Raw genomic sequence first — 23,157 nt, 5'->3', positions numbered from 1 at the left:
AGTTGGCTTCATTATTACTGGCCAGGAGATCTCCCACAGTATACATGGCTTCATCTCTGGGTGGAAAATAAAGCAGTGTAACAATCTCTACCCCTGTAATGGGAGGCGAACAGAAGGATAGGATGGATATAAATATCCCCCACATCATAAATGCTTCATACGAATGGCACATAATATACCACATAGGTCTCAGCTTTTTCATGGTCTTTTGAAGGAAAATTACATAAAATATGGAACATAAATGTCATCAGACTTACATTCTAAAATGTCATTCGAACTGATTCAACACAGCATTGAGATATCGGTAGAAATGCTTGTGTAAAAACAGATACACACACGTGTCGTCACAGCGAGATGTTCTTCCAAGAGAGCAGCAGGTTGGAAGTCATCATGTACTTTAGAAGGTTGTATGCTTTGTGTGTGATGTGCATGAAGGCATCCTGTTTGTGTGCGTGTATTACAGTAATCTTAGTCTGTTTGATTGAATGTTTCGTCATGCATGCATGTGTATGTTAGGGTTGGCGTCATTATGGCTGAGAGAAGGCTGTTGGTATAAAGGAAGAACCCCCCCCATTCACCACCCAAACACACATTCACATCTACACGCACACAAACACACACACAGTCAGACGGGACTCAGCAGTCGGGGGGGTCTCGTCATAACCTAGCGTGTAGGTTGACGATGACGCCGTCTTCAGGCAGGTCTTTGACAGGCAGGTCGCTCATGTCTCCTGCTCCATGGTCGGTGCTCTCACAGCTGCTCTGAGGCGACTCAGGAGGAGGCTGGTACAGGATGCTGGCTAACAGGAAAAAGATTGTCCCCAAAACCTAAACAAAAAAGAAGGGGGGGGGGGGGGTGATAGTAGTGAGGAGGGAACGTCAAAAATCCAGATAAATTGTATAAAACAGGCCTCCAGCCAGGAGGGAAATTCCGATTCATTCACTCCACTGACATTTTTAGACACATTCTTATAAAGAGTTTTAAACCTGCAACTAAGTCAAGCAGTTATGAGATGACTCGTCACCATAAAACATTTGATTCAGAGGAACAACAAAAAAATGGAAAAAAACATATATATATATATATATATATATACATCCTTTCACAATCATACAGCTTATGGTAAGTCTACCTTTAATGCTTACAACATTATGGCTAATAATCTAAATCCTCGATTCATTTCCATCTTAAATCTCCATATTTTTCGAAGTACAAAAAGTAAGGCCCTAAAGTAAATGTCCTGTTACCCTGAGTGTCGGTTTTACCTTATAGATGATACCAGCTACTAGTGTGTACTGGCTCATGGCTGAGTTTTGATAGAGGTAGCAGGAGCCCTGCTCTCCACACTTGTCCTGCCACAGTAAGCAGGAGATGTCAATGACAGAGCCGAACGCTATGGGTCCTGGTATACCACCTGTGGGGGAACAGCAGCACAGATAAGATTGTGATCTCTGTGTGGAGAGAAGTAAGTGACTGGGTTGTCATTCAGGAGAAAAATAAAAAGTAAACTTAGTGACTTACCAAGTGTGCGCACCACAATCCACTGGATTCCTAGTCCAAAGGATCTTTGGCTGTCTGGCACACACCTACACAGAACACAGATGGTCAGATATGGATAAAGCATCTCCAAGTTCACTATGATATAAATGTATATATTCTTCAGCTACGACAGTGCTATGATGATCTAGCGGGGCATCCGGCGATCTGGGGAGATACTGTCAAATGGTTAGATTACATTTTTTTTTAACTTAACATTGGTCATTTTTTGTTCTTCAAAGAAAAATACATTATTAAAATTGATGATTCTATAGTGGCCAGCGGAGTTGACATGGTCACTCATTTCTTCACATCTACTAAGAATATTATAAAAAGGACTTTCAAAGCATTTCTTCTGGTTGGATAAGAATAATACATTGTCCTCAAATTAAACAAACATTATGTTGCTATTATTGGAAGTTAAAAACACTGCATTGGCCAGAGGTGAAACCGAGGATGGATTGTATCAGTGTGAACACTTTCCACCATAGGATTTAGTGGACTAGCATTTAGGTTGAAGGCTAATAATATCAGAAAATATCAAGTCATTCACAGTGTGTGTGTGTGTGTGTGTGTGTGTGTGTGTGCACACAAAGTATTTTTCACCAGCTGTGTATGTGTAATAAAGTTAATATCAGTCCCACTGACTGCTCTACAGCAATGCAGTGAGTAGGAAGTATGACTCAGGTTTCACTGTGGCCACTCACCTGAGCGTGGCGGTGAGTGCTGGGATGCTACAGAGGAAGGTGAAGGAGATGATGATGAAGAGGAAGGAGAGGAAGGCTGGCATGTGGTGGCAGGAGCTGCCACACTTCCCTGTCAGAGCGAACCCCTCCTCACCCCAGGACACATTACCCACCACACAGCTACAACCAGAGTACACCTTAAAACACACAGACACATGTTTTAACCATTAACAATAATAGCTCTTATGGCAGAATGGGTAAAAAATGTTTTTATTCCACTGTGATTTCCCCTCGATGACGATGTAAGCATGGTCATAGTTTTGGACAGTGGAAACATCCCCCTCGCCTTTATTATAATGAAACATCTTGGACAACTGTGATCCAGTCGTCCTTTGATGGCGGGGTTGCCTGCAGCCTCTTCCGTGTGATGGCTTTCTTGCTTGCAACCAAAAGTACTATGAATAAGATATATTCATCCTGGGCCATGTGTTTTTCCAGGATTTTGATCAGATTTAATGTGACAAAAGAGTTATTGACTTCCATGTCAAAAAGGCTTTTAATTTCATTGTCAATCTCCTGCCAATATGGATGGATTAGAGAGCAGGCCCAAACTATATGAAAGTAGTTTGCTATTGGTTGACCACACTGCCTCCAACATACTGGCCTTGAGAACCCTGCTGTGGAAATTTAAATGTTGTCTTTAGTTGACAGAGGAGGTGTAGAATTGTGGTAACACTGCAGTTTATACTAACGCTGATAATGTAAATGACTAGAGCTGCATTTAATCAATCTGAATGCACCGTTGCATCTTGACACCTTGGGTTGTGAAGTTTATGAAAAACATCTTGAGACCCAGAGGTAAGTATTTTTTTTACAAGAGGGAAAGCTTCAGCATACTGGAGGATATATGGGAGCTGCTGTCCCCTGTATTTGGCACTTTCTTCCTTCATTGCACTTGAGTGCCCAAATGTCATCAGATCAAAGTAAATCAAGTGTAATCCCCCTCTAGTCAGGGCCAAATGACAGGGCCAGTGTGTGTGCCGTACCTGTTTGCCTGTGGAGAGTTCAGTGTGGTTGATGGAGCTGCAGCCAGCGTGGCAGGGGGAGTAATACATCACTCCGTCGGCCCCACACACCGGGTTGTAGAGCTCCCTGACACAGCTACAGCCTGCATTACAGCCCACTGTCAGGTTCTCCTCTAACGAAGAGCTGCAGACACGAGGTAGAGGAAGACGAAAATAATTACTGAAATGAAATGTTAGATGAGCACTTCCAATCACGTTCAATTCAGCCCCGATTCAAACGCGAGTGTTATGTATAAAGGACTAACAAAAGGACAACTGTGAGCCCCACCTGCTGTGTTAATGCAAACAATGATGAAAACTTTTCTTCCAGATTAATTATTACCATAACTGAAAGTCTTGATACATCTGCAGAAACACACATCCTTAGCAATGCAATGCTTGCTAAAGTTACCGGTTTAGCAGGGAAACAAATAAAAGATTGATCTCATAATTTCCTCTACAATCCCACTGAAAATTAGACACAGCATGGACAAATCACATAAACAAGGCCTGCACATTTCTAAAATTGTCAAAATGATAAGCTAACGTTAACACCAAAGCTAACACAACTTTATAAAGGGCTGTGGGTGTAACATCAATGTTACTTACAGGCTGTTGGTGGGAACGACCAAAGGAATATATTAGTGAAAGTAATATTGTTGTATCTTTTCTGAAACAAAAGTCAAACATGTAACTAAAACTAATACATTTTAGTCAAAACACAAAGAAAAACTAACATTAGGCGCCATCATATAAATCCCGCTCACCTGTTTTTGAAGCGCAGCTTGCTGGGCGTGTCATACAGCTCTTTATACTGGTCCAGTTGCTGTTTCTCCCTCAGATCGTACTGGTATGATGCGGTGACGCCGGCCATGGGCACGTTGGGGCAGTGGACGAGGAAGATGAAGATGGCCAACAGACTGACCATCGCACACATCATGCAGAAACGGATTATGCCTCGACAGCGCAGGTTTAATCTCTTCACGATGTAGCCCCCCAGGAAGGTGCCGCCGCCTCCAGCTGGTACCACCATGTACCCTGGGAGGGGGAGAAGAACGGCACAGTTAGTCCTCCTAATCTAATGTCCATCCATCCATCCATCGTCTACTGCTTATCCTGTATTCAGGTTCGCTGGGGGGCTGGAGGTGAACCCAGCAGACATTGGGCGAAGGCAGAGTACACCCTGGACAAGTAACCAGTCTATCACAGGGCTGACATGTAGAGACAGACAGGTAACCAGTCTATCACAGGGCTGACATGTAGAGACAGACAGGTAACCAGTCTATCACAGGGCTGACATGTAGAGACAGACAGGTAACCAGTCTATCACAGTATTGTAGAGGATGGCATGGAAATATAAGGTCAATGGAATTAAAGAGGATAGCAATAGTCTGTCTTGGCATCATTTGTTGCATGAGTTTTACCTCCCTGTCAGTCACTCACCGAACCATGTGGCAGCTTCAGATGCACTGAGGCTGAACTGGGACTCCAAGAACTTTGGACCGAAGGTGGACATGCCAGCGATGAGCGTGGCCTCCGTAGCCCCAGCCAGACACAGGAACAGGAAGGTGGGATTCTTCAAGAGGAGCAGCACAGACCTGGAGACAGAAAGAGAGCATAGAGTGAAGGGCGACGGCTAAACTTTAGCTCCCTTTTTAATTAAACCAAGCGGCTCTAATCTCGCCCGCCTGGAGACGCTCCTAATACAGATAAACACTGGATCCAAAGACACATCGTCATGTTACATAACATGCCGTGATTATCGGCGTACTCTGACCGCGTAATCCCAAGTGCTCCAAAGCAGACGTACTCTGGGTTGCCGAGCTCATAGTAAACACAGTTGTGAAGTGAAAAGAGGCAGGGCTCTAACTGTGAGTCGTATCGCGCCCGTCTAAATAGAGCTTGTATTTTGTTCCGGCACGTCTTTCGTTTAAAGACATGAATGGCGGTTCTGGCTAGCCAACATCCTGCATTAAACTCCAATGAGAAATGACAGCTGCCAATTTTACAATCTAGTTTGGAGCGGGACGGTGAAATGATTTCAGATTTGACATTGTCATAGTCAGGGTCATCCTGGACAGGATTACACAGGAAATGTCAGCGCATCCCTGAAGCAAAACATTGATTTAATTTATGACCGTTTAAAAATGGGGACATTTTCGATACAACATTATCCTTTTGAGCTGCTTTTCTCTGTAAAATAATGAATATATGTCAGCAGAAATCCTAAAATGTTTGGTTGGTGATGGTTTTATTTGGTATATAAAAAGGAAGAAATTATTGCTGATACCTCATAATTTGAGTCTTCCTTTCATCCTTTTTGATACCGTAACAGCACTAATAGACGTGCATTATTAGCATTAAAAAAATGTTCCCACTCCTTGCCATTACGTTAAGAGCATCTCCATACTCTAAGGATATAACAAACACTGCCAGGTTGTGTTCAGGTCTTCATGTGATATTTTTGAAAACGTTTCTATTTTCTATCTAATAATAATACCAATTTTAAAAATACCAATTTCATTTACTTTTCTTCACATAAATTAATGAAACGCTTAGCTGTAGGCCAGCTCCTGAGCATACAGGCAGCTCAGGAGTTTTTTTAGTAATTGTGAGACAGCAGGTGAACAGAGTTGTCGGAATCCCATAGTTACATTCGTTAAGCTTCCTGTCCTCGTCCTAACCCTTATGGAAGTAAGTGCACTACCTTGGCATGTCTTTGACTGATTTGCCAAACTGAGGGTCTGATGCTGTGGTGTGGCTTCCGTCCTTGAGCTGGTGGGCCTCAGACACCCGCATGGCCACGTAGTCCTGAGAACCTGCAGGAAGTTACAAGGTTTTACCAACACTGGGTGTCTAGTGTTGCAAGACGAGTGTGTGCACGTGTGTGTGTGTGTCTGTGTGTTACCCGGTAGCTGTCGTGGGTAGCCCAGGATGGGGAATGCTACCAGTAGAGCTGCTGCTCCTCCTATCAGGAAGCCGATCCACCAAGCCCCGACCCACAGAGGGTTCTCTGGAGTCATCTCTGTCCTGTGACGGCACACGCACACACACAAAAAAATGTTTTAGTGTGTTCTATTATATTATACATACGCCTGTCTGTTCTTTTCTATGATATTCTATTCAAGTATATTTTGTATTATTATACTCTATTTTAAAATACCCCAGTCTACTCTATTCTGGTCTGTTCTATTCTTATATACTATATGTTCATTCTGGTGTATTCTAGTCCATTCTAATCCATTCTGCCATCCAAAGCAGACTCACGTCAGGTGGATCTCGGAGTAAATGTTGAGGAAGTATCCCCCCAGCAAGTAGCCTGCTGCCGGACCCACAATGGCCGCTGTGTAGAAGATCCCTGGGGAGAGAGAGAGCACAGGCACAGAACCAGACCATGGGTGTGTCAGTACAGTGTCTACTTCCTGTTTCCTACAGGTTAAAAGGGCCCCATTGTTCTTCACACTGTGTCCACAAAGGTAATGTTTCATGAGAAAAAAAAGGGACTAGATGTCATAGACTGTGCATATGTTTGTGTATTTCGGCGGGTGCGCTTCCTTGAGTAGTTTACACTGTGCTTGGTATGCGAAATGGGCTTAATGATGCATAATGATGGTGAAGATGGCTGATGACTAGAAACCCAGACAGTCATAATGACAGGGCTGGCACTCGGTTTCTGTTGATGGCAACACAATGATGAATACCATGACAAGTTGGATGTGCTAACCAAATAACCTTTCATGTGTGTGTGTGTGTGTGTGTGTGTGTGTGTGTGTGTGTGTGTATGAGGTGTAACGATTCATTCGATGCATCGATGAATCGATTGTCAGTCCTATAGATTCAATTAAATCGATCTGCTAAAATAAATAAATAGAATGAATCGTTTTGGCTTCACCAATAATCGATATTAATGTGTTTAATTGTATGAATCCTGATTCTTAATTATGCTTAATGTTTTAATACGTTTAAGACACTCTCTCCCCATCCAGCATGTAGTCTATTGAAAAATGTTAAACATAACTGAGCAATGTTTAATTACATTTTTGTATTCAGCATAAAATATTATGCAGGACTACTTTTTTATAGAATAAATATGTTATTTTTCACCTTTCAGAAGAAAACAGATAGTCTCACTCGCATTATTCCATGTTTATTTCATGGATATAGAATTTTTGTTACAAGTTACTGAATCGAATCGTGGTTTACAGAATCGAATCATTGCAAAAATAAATTGCCATTGAATCAAATCGCCAACTACTGTGTCGTTAATCGAATCGCTGTGAAGCCAAAGATTCACACCCCTAGTGTGTGTGTGTGTGTGTGTGTGTGTGTGCGCACAGAGGGCAGATTTGGTCATTTCAACACAATAAGCCCATTCATCTGCATCCAATTCTCCTGATAGAAGTACATCAGAACAGCAGTACTGTGATTGGTTTCTGGATGGCTAATTAGACTCATTATAAAGTGTCATTAGACAGAAAATGAGAAAATTGTGCTCATAGTCTGCGATTACTACTTCATACAAAGCAGCAACATGCTGAGCCCAATGAATAACTCACCAATATAAACAGGTGCATAGTTGGACTTGACGTTCTCATCCAGGTATGTGACCCCTAACGTGTAGAGAGGCGTAGCACCCACACCGTGTAGAAACTGGCCCAGCATGAACACAAAACGATAGCTGGACAACCCTCCGCCCTCCTTGTCCTGACACGGGCTGGTACGGTTGTCGGAGCACATAATTGTTCGCTCGGTCAGGCTGACCTGGTAAGGGGGAGTGGTGAAGTGAGGCAAGGCAAACACCAGCGAACCAAGCGCCATGATCAGCACCCCCCAACCCAGCCAGCGAGGCTTGTGTCCCGTCCCGCCGAAGTAGCTGACGAAGGCCAGGCAGACGCAGGCGGCGATGTCGTAGGAGCTGGCGATGAGGCCAGCCTGGTAGCTGCGCAGGTCGAAGCGCCTCTCGATGGAGGTGACCACCGTGTTGATGAAGCCATTGATTATCATCCCCTGGAGGAAAGAGGCCACGCAAAGGAAGAACAGCACCCAACGAGGGGTGTTGAAAAGCTGGATGGCTTTCGGCGTCAGAGCCCCCCAGCCACATAGCTTATCCGAGTCTGGATGGGGTCTTGTTCCCACCCCATACAGCTGCCCCGGTGTGGAAGCCCCAGTAAAAATGTGGGGTCGAACGGGGCCGTCGGCTCCGGGGCTGCCGGGGCTTGAGCCTAATGGGCTGCCTGTCTGGGAGTCTGGGGGGCTGGGGGTGTCCAGAGAGGGGCCCACACTCAGAGGGCAGTCCTGAAGGTCCAGGAGCTCCTGCTTGGAGCTGAAGGAGGCGTCGGCATTGAGCAAGACGGGCATTTCCCCTCTGAGGGGCACTGTGAGTGTCCTCTGGCTCAGAAGGAGGGTAGACTAGGTATACGAACTGGGGAGAAAGAGTGAAATCTTTACAGCGTAGAAAAAGGAAACATGAATCGGCCGAGGCTCGAGGTGAATGCGTCGTGTTCAGGATCTCGGTCAGGCTTGTCTCTTTAATGATCTATTCTTGGCCTGTGTCATGTGCTCCATGCGTCCACAGTGTTCTCCAGGTGCTCTTGTTTACCTATCTGTACAGGGTTGTAAAGACTGCTTCATACTGACATCGAGTAATGGCATCCTGTGGAGAGCAGAGAGAGAAAGAGAGATTTAATAAGTGAAGAAATCGGTTCAAAGGAGCCAAAGCTTTCAATGATTGCATGAATGGATGATGCATACAAATCTGAATGGTGACAGTTGATAAGATACATCACCAAGTTAAAAAGGAGTTTTTACTTGAGAACAATACTTGTCATACTGCATAGCCTAGGCTTTTACTTTCAAACAGAGATTATTACCCCAGAATTAAACTCAGATTAGCACTAGAGTCCTCTGAGTCCTGGGTTAAACGTTAACATTCTAGAATTTCAAACAATCACACTGTTTACGTTATCCCTGTTTTAGACTGGCATTTAGCATCAAGCTTACTTGATTTTCAGGGGACAACCCTGGAAACTTGGTGCTAGCTGTGGAGCAGGGAAATAAACTCTGGGCTAAAGTTGTCCCCCTTAACCCTGGACTAACGGTCCCCTTAACCCTGGACTAACGGTCCCCTTAATCCTGGACTAACGGCCCCCTTAACCCTGGACTAACGGCCCCCTTAACCCTGGACTAACGGTCCCCTTAATCCTGGACTAACGGTCCCCTTAATCCTGGGCTAACGGTCCCCTTAACCCTGGGCTAACGGCACTTTTAACTCTTAACTAACAGCTCCCTTAGTCCTGGGCTAGCAGCATCCTTAACCCCAGACTAACAATCCCCTTAGCTCCAGACTAACAGTCCCCAGAGCCCTGGGTTAACAGCTCCCTTAGTCCCAGGCTAACAGCAAGATGTACCTTCTGCTCCAGCAAGCACAAATACAGATCACAGCTTTCATTCACACCAACATAACTGTATGTTAAAGCTTAATTTAGAGCTTAAAATTAGTGAGATATAACCACATTTCTACTGCAAAATATACTCATATAATAATACATTGAAACCCCTTTATCAATGCATACATGCTGCATCATTGCAGATTAAAATATGATTATTCAAATAAAGTTCCTTTACCCAGGAGTATGGCTGATGTTGCTACATGCTTATAACAACAGAATAGACATTTGTTTACATCATGTATCCTCTCATACCAGATACAACTTGACAGCCATTTGCACGCTGTGTCCCTTAAAACATTGATTTATTAACCTTCTGGTAATCTCAACAGTATTTTAAAATGTTTGTCTCACATAACCTGACCATAACAATCCATGAAAGTGAACGACTGTGAAACTGTAACAACGTCAACAACTTAAAGGAGAAGTAGAAAGCAAGAGTACTGACCCAGTGAGCATGTTTGCTGATATACAAACTTCATAAAGCAGCACACAGGTGCGACTGGTTACTCTCTACTGAATCATGTTCAAACAAAAGAAAAATCAAATGACGTTTTTTTAAAACTTAGACATTGCAAGACTAAACGTCAGTGTCGTAAACTTTTAGTTTATAAACATTAAAATATAACATAGGCATAACGATTGCTTTCAGGTTGCACTAGCCTATGTATATCCACATTATTTAAAACCACATATTAAATGCAGCATTCAGGCTGGAAATAAGATTATATTAACTAGCAGCCTGCATTTATACAACATAATCGCCCACAACAATTCTAATTCAACAACCTCTTAAGATACAGAAATAAATCAAATTATGAATATGCTCCATTTAGCCTCCTACCTCCATTCCAGCTTACGATAATCAACAGTTCTGGTGACATTTAAATGAAACAATTAGACAGAGATGGAGTGGAAGAGAGAGGGGACATAAAGATGGAGAGTCAGAGCGTGTCCATGCCAGGTCCTAAGCCCGTCTCTCAAAGCCTCTTATAGTCCAGCGCTGAGGCAGCACATCCGCACATTCACACGCCCCATCAGTGGAGTCCCGGAGGGAGGGAAGTGCCCCCCTGATCCACATAATCCACCCGAGTATAACTGCTATCTGATACCGGACGAGCTCTGCTGCCTCCTGCTGGAGGTAAACTGTGGTGTTTGATAACTTGTACTTCCCTCTTTTCCACACACAGCTCCAAAGCAGGTTAAAAGAAAATCTGCTTTGGTATTATGGCTGTCACTTTTCATTCAAATGTGCTAATCTGGGGGGAAATAAATATTTAAATTGTAATCTGTTCCGGTCAGTACACTAGGCTATTGTTGTTCTCTTCCGTAACACAAAATGGAGAAAGTGTGTTTTACAAAGAGTTAACAAGGCAAAAATATATTCTGAGTATGTTGTGCACCCATTGAACAACAAAAGCAGACAAATGACAAAGAATCAATTTTTGTTTGAAAGAAAAACATAAATGTTCAACCAATAATATCATGACATCATCCATCAGTCAATTTGAGATTTCTAACTGCATAGAGAAGGTCATGAGCTCGTTATGTACCATTTCACTCTGAAATATGTCATGATAGGGAAGATAGACGCTCCTCAAATGTCATTTCAGCTCGATTCTAATCGCCCTTCATTGACAGTTTACGAGTTTACTTTATTTATATTTCAAATGTAGCAAAATGCTTGCGTGCACTGCATTCTGGATCAGGTACTGCTGGCACGGCCGCAGCAGTAGAGATCAGCTACAATACAGCCCCAGCTGGGGAATCTATTTCTTTGCAATGATTGGACATCCACATAAAAAGTGGCACATTTTCCCTTTGGGAAACAGACTACGTGTTAGGACAGCTAATATTTGCTACGGACAACATGTCTATGTCCACTTACAACACTGGGTTTCCCTTAAGCATCATTTTCAGTGTGCAGGGGTCCAATAGACTTCAACATGTGGTTAAAAAAATCAATGCAAAATTAAACTAAGTACATTTGCTACGTCAATATTTTAAGCATGTGACTTCAGTTAAGTACATGGCGTTAAGGTAACTCAACATGTTTCACACGGGACACAAATAGCGGCCTCCTGGGTGAAAGTCTTGTTTTTGTTTGACCCATCCAACCCGACCTCCCGTCAATGAAGACTTTGGGCCCTAGTTTCATGGCGCAGCCTTGCGCACGGTCAGTTTGGCAGTTTGGTGGATCGCCTGCGCCAAGATGGGTGTGGCGGCACAGCAGGGGGAGGCGTCACAGATTCAGCTTGGTGCAGCGGAAGTTTCGTGGCAAAAAGCCTCGCCGAGACTTCGCCGAAAGCTCGCCAGCTCCAACCTGGTGTACTCTTGGCGTAAGGCGAAATGGCGGAGTGGCAGTTTGGCTGACGGGCGCGCAGTGCGCACACGTCACCAAGACCTCACAGGCAGGTTTCCACAGTTCCAGGCACATTTAAATGCAATAAATAATCACAACAAACACTATTTAATGCAACTAATTGAATCAACACGTGAATTTATATCTTTATAGATTGTCCCGTCACATCTGACGTCAGATCAAAGGCGGATTGCACGCCTAACGGAAACTCAGCCTCTCGGACCAAAACATCTCCCTCTCTCTCTCCTGTTTTTCATATCTATCCACTGCTAATAAAATGCGTCTATGCCTGAAAAAATCTTTAAAAAAAAAATACAGCAGCTCGTGACTGGTCTGAGGTCTTGCGCGGCAGCCTGTTGTTCGTGGAGAGTCGTGCAACTTTGCCCCAAGCTGGAACCGGAGTTGGGGCTGCAGCTGGTCTGAGCAGCACGCAAGGTCCCAATGTCCCGCCTTTATGGTGTTGGACGGGGAATCCGGTGCAGCTGTGGAGCGCAGATGATGAAGACGGTGATGATGATGAATGGCCCGGCCGGCTCATGCAATCACCGGGTTCTCGCCCTGTTTTGTGATAGACATGCCTAAAATGTGCCTACAATTTCTATAGTGATACAATATCGGCATTATAATTATTATGACTATACGCACGCACAGCGCGTGGTGGGAGCGGCGGCGCTGCTTCTGTCATTGGGTTGTCAAGTGACGAAACCTGCACTGAACCTCACCTGGCGCATTAAAGGTGAGGAGAGGAGCTCATTTGATTGGTGAAGATCTGAATCGGCTGTGTTAATCCCAGTCCACGCCTCGTCTCCTCCTCATCTCCCACTCACGCCTTCTTCTCCTCCCTCTTTCCCACTTGCGCGGGTGGGAGTGACGGGAGGCGTGCCTGCGCGAGCCTGCGCGGTGCACGAAACTTGCAAAGTCCAGGCGGACACACCCCGTCGGCGTGTCGCAGGTGCGCTGCGCGCTGACTGCGCCTGGTCTACGAAACTAGGGCCCCTTTGTCTCTCTTCATACTTTTAACCCCCGACTTCCTTTTCACCCATCATACATTACAACCACTAGAGGCCGCAGCTCTGCGTGACATTAGCAGGGTACGTTGACAGAGGCAGCGTGGATACACGCAGCAGCTGTCTTCATTGTCCAAATTGTGCAATAATGCCTACAACTGGTTGAAACTGCATTACTGTACCTTTTTTTCTCTGTGCAATACTGTTTTAAATATAGCTCCCAACCAACTGTGCAATACACTTTTTCTCACTTTTTACTATGCGCTCACTTTAGCAACTTTTACTTGCACATCTCTTATCTCCTTCTTTGTCTATTTTTATGTCATTTATAAAGTGTGTATGTATGAGTGAACGTTTCGGAGGTGCACAGCAAATTTCGGTGTTCACTGTGCAATTCTATTTATAGTTTGCCTCCAAGGTGCCACTGGTTGGGAGTGAGAACGTGTTGCCACGGCTCCTTTACGAATAACCAATAACTGCAGTTTTTAACAGATGAAATTAAAAGGTAGCTGGTGGCAAACTACCCCAACACATTATTCAGCATGATCATCACAGAGCACAGAACACCAGAGGGTCCCGACAAGCAAAGCTGCTTTCTGAACAACAGAAAATGAATAGGACTATTCAGCCCTGCTGCTGTGAGCTGCTGTCTATTCAGCTGATCGCTCATGATAAGTACGAGTAATAAGGTTCGGGAGGGAAGCCAGAACTTACAACCCAATTAAAATCGTATTATATTTAATTGACTGGTTGATGGATGGAAGTAAGACTCCCGTCCTCAGTGGGGACAGAGGTGAAATCACCAGTATAAAGTTTTATCAAGATTTGAAGGAATTCTTGAGGTGAGTGATTGTGAGCAGGTTTTTAAGAGGCAAGGGCCCCTCCCCTCACTATTAGTGGATCACTATCAGGTGAAGCTATGAGCAGAGGTGGGAGAGTTTTTGAACCGGGGCACTCTGTTAACAATGCACTATGGTTGACGTAAAACCCCCCTGTTTGTTTTTCTGTTCCTGGCTGCTTATGAACCAAACAAAGCAGAAATTGAAAAGCTCTCACTGGGTTATTTTTTTTTATTTCAGTCCTATCTAATTCTCTATCTCGCCCTTTTTATTTCTGTCTTCAAAGTGAGATCAGAGCGGGGAGTTGTAATATTAATAAGCACCAGGCTCTGCCCTATCTACCGGGCCCTTTATCTTCACAGCAGAAACGTATTTGCTTTGGACTGGGAGTCTTTCCTCCTCTGTGGTAAACAAAGGCTTTTGAAATATCAAGGGGAAGCCTCTCATGTGGTTAATACACATGGACGAAACAATAGATTTTAGCAGTCAATCACACCATGTACAAGACACCACACTGCTACAAGAGGTCACTATAATGAAGTGAAATCTGTTGGGAAGGTTATTTAAAAACTATCTGGCAAAAAAAAATGGTAACGGAGATCTTGTGAGATGATTGAAGCTGTGATTCAGGAAGTCAACTGTGAGAACAAGTAAACCTGTTTGAACCCAGCACTGATGTTATTCCAGGAACCAGCTCTTTGAACCTTCAATTAGAAGAGCAGAAAGCCTAAATTACACTCCAGCATTGGAGCATTGTGTGTTTGTCCTTGTTGACCCATGCATGATGGGAGGCTAATACCACATATATCTAACCATTGTTGGAAGGAGAGGAGATAATCACAGTCTTGATACCAACCTACTAGGAATATGTGCTCTGATCGTCTCCCCTGTCTGGACTTGGAAAAGTAGATTTGTTTAACTTTTTAAATGTTTTCTAAATGAAGAGAGAGCACGTTTGCAACAGCATGGACACAAAGAGCTGCAACCAGCATCTTTTTTCTGAGTTCTGTGTCTTTTTGGTGTATTCAGGATGGTAGAAATCTTTCAAAATCTTTCAGCACCACCTCCACCTTGTTGAAGGTGCACAACGGCCAGAACTTCCACACTCACAGAAACTTTGAAGCGTGTTCACGCAAACTCTGAGGGTTAAGGCTGTCCTACAGTCATGTGGATCAGGGTTCTCTCTCAAACAACAATTTTTGCCAAAAATCCACATTTCTGCAGACTTTACCTGAGGGAATTACCCACAAATCATAGCGGGGGGAAGCCCGGAGGAATTAAAAAACAAAGAAACAGGATGACACATGAGCGGCATATTACATTTACACAGAAACATTAACATTTAAGTGTTAATATGGAACATCACTTGAAATGGGCTATATCACACCACAATAGTAGATGTTTGTGTGTCACCAAAGTAACGTGACACGTGCTGTCTCATCAAGCCCTCGCAGCCTCTCACACTCAACCATTTACCTGGTGACGTTTGTTCCAGTGCTCCCAGCAATCTAGTCGCTCATCTTACAGTAGGGCAGTGTAATCCAACCCTCCGGGCCCCACTGTCACTGTGGGGAATTTATGGGAGGGGACAAAGTAAGCACTGACCCAATAATGGTCTTCTGCTTGGCTGCAGATTAGAGAGCAAACATCAACTAACCCCACAGGCAACAGGCAGCACTGCTCATCTAACCCTCACCTCTGTCAAAAATAAGTATCTCTACTGTCTGCTGCTCTTTCTCTGCTCTCCATTCTTTTTTATGATGCCACAAAAACAAAATGACAAAACAGATACAGATACGCTGGCTTGCTCAACATTTACATACCATTTTTCATACATATATAACATTTCCTGGTTTAAAAATACACGTATCAGGTGATTGTTGTGAGGAAGTGAGTCCATGCAGTGTGATCGTAGATAAGAGCTGTATAACCTGTCAGAGCCCCGAAGTAAAGCCTGCAAAATGTTTTTTGTCCGACCAGTCCACAAATAAAAGATGCTCAGCTAACAATTATATAAAAGAGAAAAAATCAAGTAATTATCACATTTGACAAGCTGGAATAAGAAAATACTTAGCATTTTGCCAAACTGTATGACTCATGAGAAAATGTTAGCATGCCAACATGCTAAAATAAGATGGAGGACATGGAAACATTAACAGCCTAAAGGTGCTTCGATCAATCGGACAACGATCATTAGAGGCTGATATTCATATTTTATAGTTTGATCGGTGGTCTGCAACATCACCACTATGCTGCCAAATCATACACTCATACACATAATTAACCTGTTAACCGTCAATGAGAATGTTGACAGATTAATGCTTAGTTTAAAAGTGAAAAGTAAGATTACATTTGAGCTGAGTTGGAGTTGTGCTAACTTCGGGGCTAACCCCGTTCACAGTTAGAGTCACGCTCCTTCCAGTGGATCACTCTGGGAAAAAATATGAGGTAATCAACGATGATGTACTTCACTGAGTGGTTTCACAGAAAACATACCAAACAAAAACGCTCCGAGTGTGTAATCTATTTATATAGGAATACCATTGAGAGGGAGGGAATAGGGTTACTGGAGGCACAGCAGCTCAGTAACCCGGCCATGTGTCAACCTATTTAGCATGTCATTATTTTTAAGTTTGTCCAAACATCATTTACATATCATATGTTTGGCGTATTCTATAAATGATGCATGAGACAAAGTTGATGTTTGAATGTGGTATCTTGACCTCCTGTGTGTTGGAAGAAGTAAAACAAGACGCAGAGGTAGACCCACGCATCATCCCCTGCCCTACGAGCCAGCCAATAAGGAGCTCATAATCCAGACGTCGTCGTCTGATAGGGAAACTCGTTCAAGAGGAGACATCCTTGTGCATGTGAGGTTGAGACCTCGAGAGCAAAGCTTGGTGCCCCGACCATCTGCTGCGCCTGAAGCTGCACTTAACCTCACAGCACCTCTGACTTTCAAGGAATGATGGCGGGTAAGAGGTAAATAAAGGCCACCAGAGAAGGAAAACAGCGAAGAGTCATTAAAGAACATGATTATGAACGGGAAGACGTGTGGAGCGCAGTAAGAAACGCTGATCTCAGAGGTGCATGGTTAATGCAGCTCTGTAGTCTAGACAGGATGTTGGCGAGTCACTAAATCACTCTTTCCAGGTAGTCGCCTCCTATCTCTAACATTATTCCGCATGACCAAATGACAGCCGCGTGACCGTTTCCGTCCTGTTGAAACTCATCTGCATCGCTCTCGCTCTTCGTCACATCGACTTGTTGCATACTTTCCATTACATTTTTTCCCCCCTCTTTCTCGATTTTGTTGTGTTGGGTGAAATCAGTCTCAACTACGCTGTAATAAGGGGTCGTACAAGTGTTATATGTGGGTCAGGTCATGATGAACAGTCAGAGCTACGATTTTCCAAATGTTTAATAAAGCAAATAACTGTCTGTTATTAATTTCCAACTCTGGAAGAGAACTAAACGTCAGAGCATTCCGTTTGGTTCACTCCAAATGTCTAGATAAGAAGCGTTTTTAAAAGCCTAATTAATGTTGTGTATTTAGTATTTGTTTTGAGCTGCCCTTTAATATAGACTATTTCCCACCTAAAATAAATGAAAGAGGGTTCCAAGGGAATGTCGAGGGTTCCACTGAGTTACATGGGGAACTCAGAATATGTCATTATGTCGGGAATTTGGCTCTCTTTCGGACTGAACAAGAAAACCCACTTACAGCACAAACATCTGGCTTTTGTCTTCAGATGGAAAAGTTACAAGCTTAGACAAGTGACCCAGCAGTAGTCACATGAATTGTTTCTGATCAGCAGTGATGCAAACATGACCTGAGTGGATTCGCTACATCCTTAACATCCTGTTTCAGGGGCGTTGAAGTGAATATATGATACATCAAATCAACAGGGATGTAGACATTTATTATAATTTCTTAATGTACAAAACAGTTAATATGCTCTCTTTAAAGCCACCAGATAACAGAGAGTAACAGTTATTGTATCTACAGTTATAAACACACTTAATTCAAACACAACAGGAACATTACAACTGTCTCTGTTAAGTCTTTCTCTTGTTCCAACAGTCACTAACTCTGTTTGAACGAGTGAATAAGTAATTCAGTATTAAAAATCAAAGGAAGTAACCATAATAATATTTTAACAAACCCTTCTGACCAGAAAAAAACCCACAAAGGCCAGTTCAACATCCTTCATTTACTTGGGTGGGAAATGAGCTTTAGAGTGACTTCCATGAATATATTTTGTAATATAAGAGGGAGGGTCTTTGTTTTTGAATAATGGTTCTTAATGTATTTGTCAAATGATTTCAGCACGACTGAATGAGGCCGATGAAACCGATTTGAACCCAGCTTGCTGCACTGCAACAGGCCCTGACTTGGCGGATGAAACAATGCAAAGACTAATAGGTCAACAGACAGTAAAGCTAGCTACGTTAACACTAAACAAGTGCATCGCCACTTTAGTGCAGGACACTGCATGTGGAGCGTTTGAGAGTCCTTGATCCTGCTCTGTCTGGATCCATCTGCTTCTGTGAACTGGGTCAGAAAATCTTTTCAAATTAAACGGCATTAGTTCTGCACAGTGATCATCACCACAGTGATAGAGCATGGCACAAGACTCACAATCAGTGGGATATAATACACCTCTGTCGACAGATGACGGATGCCTCGGTGAAGTTTAACCTTTGATGAGGGTACCGTTAGGTCTCTTATGGCTTGACAGGAAGTGCTGAGTCATTACTGTGACAGCCCACACACACAGAGAGACACGCTCTGACTTAAGTGAGGTGCAGTGTACCGTTGCAAACAATGACTTTTATGATAATGAAAAAGTGTACAGCATAATTGTACCTCAGACTGTAAAGGAAACAATGAACACTGAACAGCCAACTGGTAATAAGTCATAAGAACGGTGTTCAGTTCAACTGGAATGCAGTGTTTCTCTAATATTAAGCCTCATTTAGTGACATTTTACATTAGTCAGTAATGTAATTGGTCATACACACTCACACACAGTCTCAGTAATTCCTTGACATTCACAACACCAGTTGATAACCAATGGCTGCCCCTGGTGACCTTTATCACCACCCCTGTCTGCCAGCTGGATCTCACCATAGTAATATCCGGAAAGGGACAGTGACTATGACTCATAATCAGAACCATGCTGCCTCTGTGACCTGAACACATATGAGATACATTTTGAGAGTATCATTATGCTGCAGACGGATCTGAAAAGTGAAGCCAACATTAGAAGTGCCTTTAACGTGCATTCTCTCTGCTGGCCATCAGGGGGCGACTCCTTTGTTTACAAAAAGAAGTGTGAGAAAATGTGTCGATACCACTGCCTCGCAACTGTGGATAACACACTACCAATTCAATTAGCTTCTAAGATACTTCAACACTTGTTGAACGCTGTAAAGTTGGCCTTGAATTATGAAGCTAACTTTGTTAACAGCTTCACAGCAGAAACCAGATGGATCCAGATCCAGTAAGGTTGCTGCTCGGGGTGCCGCTCAAGTGTTCATCAGATCCACCTGTCACTCCTCCGCAGCCCAAATAAAATATCCAAGATGGCGACAAAACCGGGGTTTCAAAACTGTAGTCCACAAACCAATAGGTGACGTCATGACGACTAGATCCCCTACGGTCTACGGCTGCAGCATTAACATACTTAATGATCCAGTATGCAGCATTAAATGGCATGTGGCATCAAGGTGGTGAGGTTGCAAGTAAATTAATCTTCTCCCGTGTGCCAAGCATGTCGAAGAAAACTAGGGTGGTGGACGCAAAAACGGAAATGTGTTTGGTTTGTCCGTTCTCCTGTGCTACTGTAGAAACATGGCGTTGCAACATGGCAGACTTCTTGAAGAGTACCCGCTCCTATCTGGGCAGGGCCGGCTCTTGGCATAGGCGATATAGGCGGTTAAAACAATGAAAATAAAAATGATTTTCTATTCCCAGTCGCCCTCATTTTTTGCTGTTTGCCGTTGTTGTTCAAATTAAACATGTGTGATTGTTCATTTGGCTGGTGTAATTCGTGTGTGTGTGTGTGTGTGGGGGGGGGGGGGGGGGGGGGGCACCGGAGAGCAATCTCGCCTAGGGCACAAAATTAGGTAGAGCCGGCCCTGTATCTGGGTATACAATGATTCTTAGTTTCAGTCAGGTGATTGACACACCTGAAACATTGCAATGAGCACATCAAGCAACGGTGCCCATTGTTTCAGCAGGAGTCAGGAGGACTCGGAGTAACTCACACTATTTTAAAGTTAACAATATACATACATACAGAAAGAAGACCCCTCAATACGCTGCAATCACACCGTTTAAACGGACATTTGGTTTGCGGCATCCTTTTAAAAAAGCATCCTGGTTTTGTGGAACCAGAGAGAGTGTGACGTGTAACACAACGGCGTTGGCGGAAGTGTGACCTATTAAATAAACGTTGGAAATGCAATAACCTCTAGCACACCAAAATAACAATGGAAGGTGAACTGAGAGTTGAGTTTTTTTTGCTCGCCTTTCAAATTTACATGACAAGTGCAAGTGAATCATAATGTGAAACTTCTTCTGCTGAGCTTTTTAAATCCCCTGGTGGCGTTTTTGTCCAAAAAAGGTTTCCACCAACAATCTCATCAGACAAGTCTAAGTTCTTCTTCAAAAGACAAATGTAAGTTTATCTTAGATGAGATCCTGGTTTTCGTGTTTATCTTAAGGATTTTGAGATTTGGCATAATAAAAACTTAATGCCCTCTAATCTTCGTTGAGTCCATCCGCATCTCTTGGTTTTCGGACTGAATCGAGGATTAACTTTTCACTTTTATGTTTGAAGAGTATCCCAAAAAAATGAAATGCATGAAACTGAATGCTCCTCTCACCGCTCACTCACGTCTAAGTGACAACTAAAAGGCCTACTCTATACACAGACTGCTGTGGCAGCTGTAGCTAACATTTCCACTGGTGATCCCGATGAGCACCTTAATGAAAATCTGAGGTAGAAGAGGTAATGTTGCAGCGCTGTGTAGAAGTAACTTAATACACATCTGAAACAACACAAGGAGAGCAAACAGGAAGCAATGAGGCTAGTATAAAGTCACAAACATTAAAGCTGCATTGTTTCCTGTGAAACATTCATGCGTATGTAGGTCATCTGATTCTAGCATGGGAAAGGCGGACTCCGCCACTAACAATGAAAGCTAGCCGACTCGGCTAGTGTGTTCGCTACACAGTAGGGGTGTAAGAAAATATCAAACATATCCAACATCAGGATGTTATATTTTGTAATAAGGGAGAGCGGGGTCAGTCAGGACATTTTTGTATCGACACCACATGAGCTTCCTTTACTCGGGACAGTTTGAGCAGAAATTAAATTAAGTTTGATCCCTGAACAGGTTACAGTTATCTGCTATAGACATGAGACGATATGAAAATGTCATGTCGAGATTTTGCTGCCAAAATAATTGCGATTCATGATATTATCCTGATAATCATCAAAATATGCTTAAAACTTATAAAACACACTGGAATCATTTTACCTTTTACTGAGAAAAAAACATTGTGCCACCCATAACATTTTATTTTAGTGAACATCCTTTTTTAGTGCAAAAAAAGTAGTAAATAGTAGTAAAATGTTCATAAATCACAAGGTGTCCTTAGAAATAAAGTATAATGTTTTTTATCATATATATATATATATATATATATATATATATATATATATATATTCATAAATCACAAGGTGTCCTTAGAAATAAAGTATAATGTTTTTTTTTATCATATATATATATATATATATATATATATATATATATGTGTGTGTGTGTGTGTGTGTGTGTGTGTGTGTATGTGTGTGTGTTAAACTGGCTCTATTTTTCACTCAGGCAGCATTTAAGTCACTCTTGACGATATTTACGATTATTCCATCAATAGAAATTCACCATGATCAACTTATTGTGATTGTGAGTGTTTCTTATCGCGGCCCTCAATAAAATCTAACATCATCCCATCAGCAATGTATTATGTGTTTTTGGGGCCCAACGCAAACATTAAAAGCACATATTTCTAAATTGTATGCAGAATTCTGCCTCCCTGGGACATTTGGGACAGTGTTGGGGACGGTTGGGACATCTTGTTGGGCTGTTATTATTATTATCTGAAATAAAACACATTACAAAGGACTATGTTTATGTCTTACGGTGGCTCTTTAGCAATGCAAGTTTATTCACTTTAATATTAATGTAAAAGCCATGTATATCTCCACCACAATATGTGGGCATCAATAAATCCAACTGAATAATAATAGCTTTCTCCAGAGTATAAATCATGAGGGTGGTTATGATGGCTCTCTGAGATCTATAGCTCCTTGCAGTGAGGGAATTCCCGGATCAGCGCGCTGTGGAGCCGCGTACCATCATGATCGGAAACAAAGCGTGCGACTGCGACGCAACAGACCGATTACAGCAAGTAATGTTGGGCCTGCAGGCTGCGGTTTACACGTGTTGTTCAGGAAGCAGATGCAAGAAGCCCTAGATTTTTCCCGCTGAATGTAACCGTCTGTCAAAGGAACACCATCACACGATGAGGGGTTTACATAGCAGCTGTGGGACCCCGTCACTGGCGAACAGGGATAAACGCTGTAGCCGACAGGAGAGTGATCGATTTAAGCGATTGGCAAATCAAAGGCATGTGGCAGGGATTAACGCTATTGCTTTTCGTCCACTAGGCCACGGGAAGCTTATAATATATTCCGTGAACACACATTGTTTTGGATAATACTGCGGACATCTCCACAAATGACATGATTTCCACGCTGCGTTGCATGTGCGCGCGAGGATTAGAGAAAGCTCGTGCCTTAATGCAGCCGGATGCTGCCGATGAACAGACCGTTTTTAATACAATAAAAAGCATCTGGAAACGACGGAGAGAAGCTGCGTGGCGGTAAACATGTTGCAGGTCGCGCAGTAGACGTGAGTGATCCAGCATGAGGAGCTCCACGCTGCTGATGCTGGGCAGCGGCCGCGCACGAGCGCATCCCTTCACACCAGCAGCAGCGTTGCACGTGAAATAACAACAATGGCTTACCTTAAAGCGCTCCGTCATCACCTCGTCTTTCTCGCCGCGCGTTCTGTCACCCGAGCCGCGTCTCGCGCGTCGACGCTAAAATGAGGAAGATCTCGTTGCACCACGTCGGGTTAGCGCCC

At 43.2% G+C, this 23,157-nt stretch overlaps 1 protein-coding gene across 3 annotated transcripts; it reads right to left on the bottom strand.

Moving 5' to 3' along the window:
* Positions 1-642: 642 nt before the first annotated feature.
* On the bottom strand, positions 643-23,157 carry slco4a1 (solute carrier organic anion transporter family, member 4A1). 3 transcript variants are annotated; one of them, XM_084015192.1, is made up of 13 exons: positions 23,039-23,157; positions 8,707-8,940; positions 7,844-8,675; positions 6,555-6,645; positions 6,196-6,317; positions 5,995-6,106; positions 4,731-4,885; positions 4,055-4,325; positions 3,270-3,432; positions 2,245-2,420; positions 1,523-1,587; positions 1,267-1,415; positions 643-828 (listed from the first exon to the last, which is right to left on the bottom strand). In XM_084015192.1, exons 3-13 carry the CDS (start codon positions 8,643-8,645, stop codon positions 658-660), a joined length of 2,277 nt encoding a protein of 758 aa, XP_083871318.1. In that variant the 5' UTR covers positions 8,646-8,675; positions 8,707-8,940; positions 23,039-23,157; the 3' UTR covers positions 643-657. The 3 variants fall into 3 exon arrangements, with proteins under 3 accessions (XP_083871318.1, XP_083871316.1, XP_083871317.1); XM_084015190.1 differs by having other exon boundaries at positions 7,844-8,940; XM_084015191.1 differs by lacking the exon at positions 23,039-23,157 and adding an exon at positions 10,578-10,697 and having other exon boundaries at positions 7,844-8,940.

This window comes from Eutrigla gurnardus, assembly GCF_963514095.1.
Source record: "Eutrigla gurnardus genome assembly, chromosome: 8".
NCBI classification, from domain to species: Eukaryota; Metazoa; Chordata; class Actinopteri; order Perciformes; family Triglidae; genus Eutrigla; species Eutrigla gurnardus.
Note: the sequence above shows the minus strand (reverse complement) of the source record. Positions and strands in the feature narration are given on the sequence as shown.

Coding starts and splice junctions, on each gene's coding strand:
- slco4a1 (XM_084015190.1), bottom strand. CDS start 8,645: ATGCCCGTCTTGCTCAATGCCGACGCCTCCTTCAGCTCCAAGCAGGAG. Junction 6,646..7,843: donor CTATGCACCTGTTTATATTG/GTGAGTTATTCA, acceptor CTCTCTCCCCAG/GGATCTTCTACACAGCGGCC. Junction 4,326..4,730: donor TGAAGCTGCCACATGGTTCG/GTGAGTGACTGA, acceptor TCCCCCTCCCAG/GGTACATGGTGGTACCAGCT.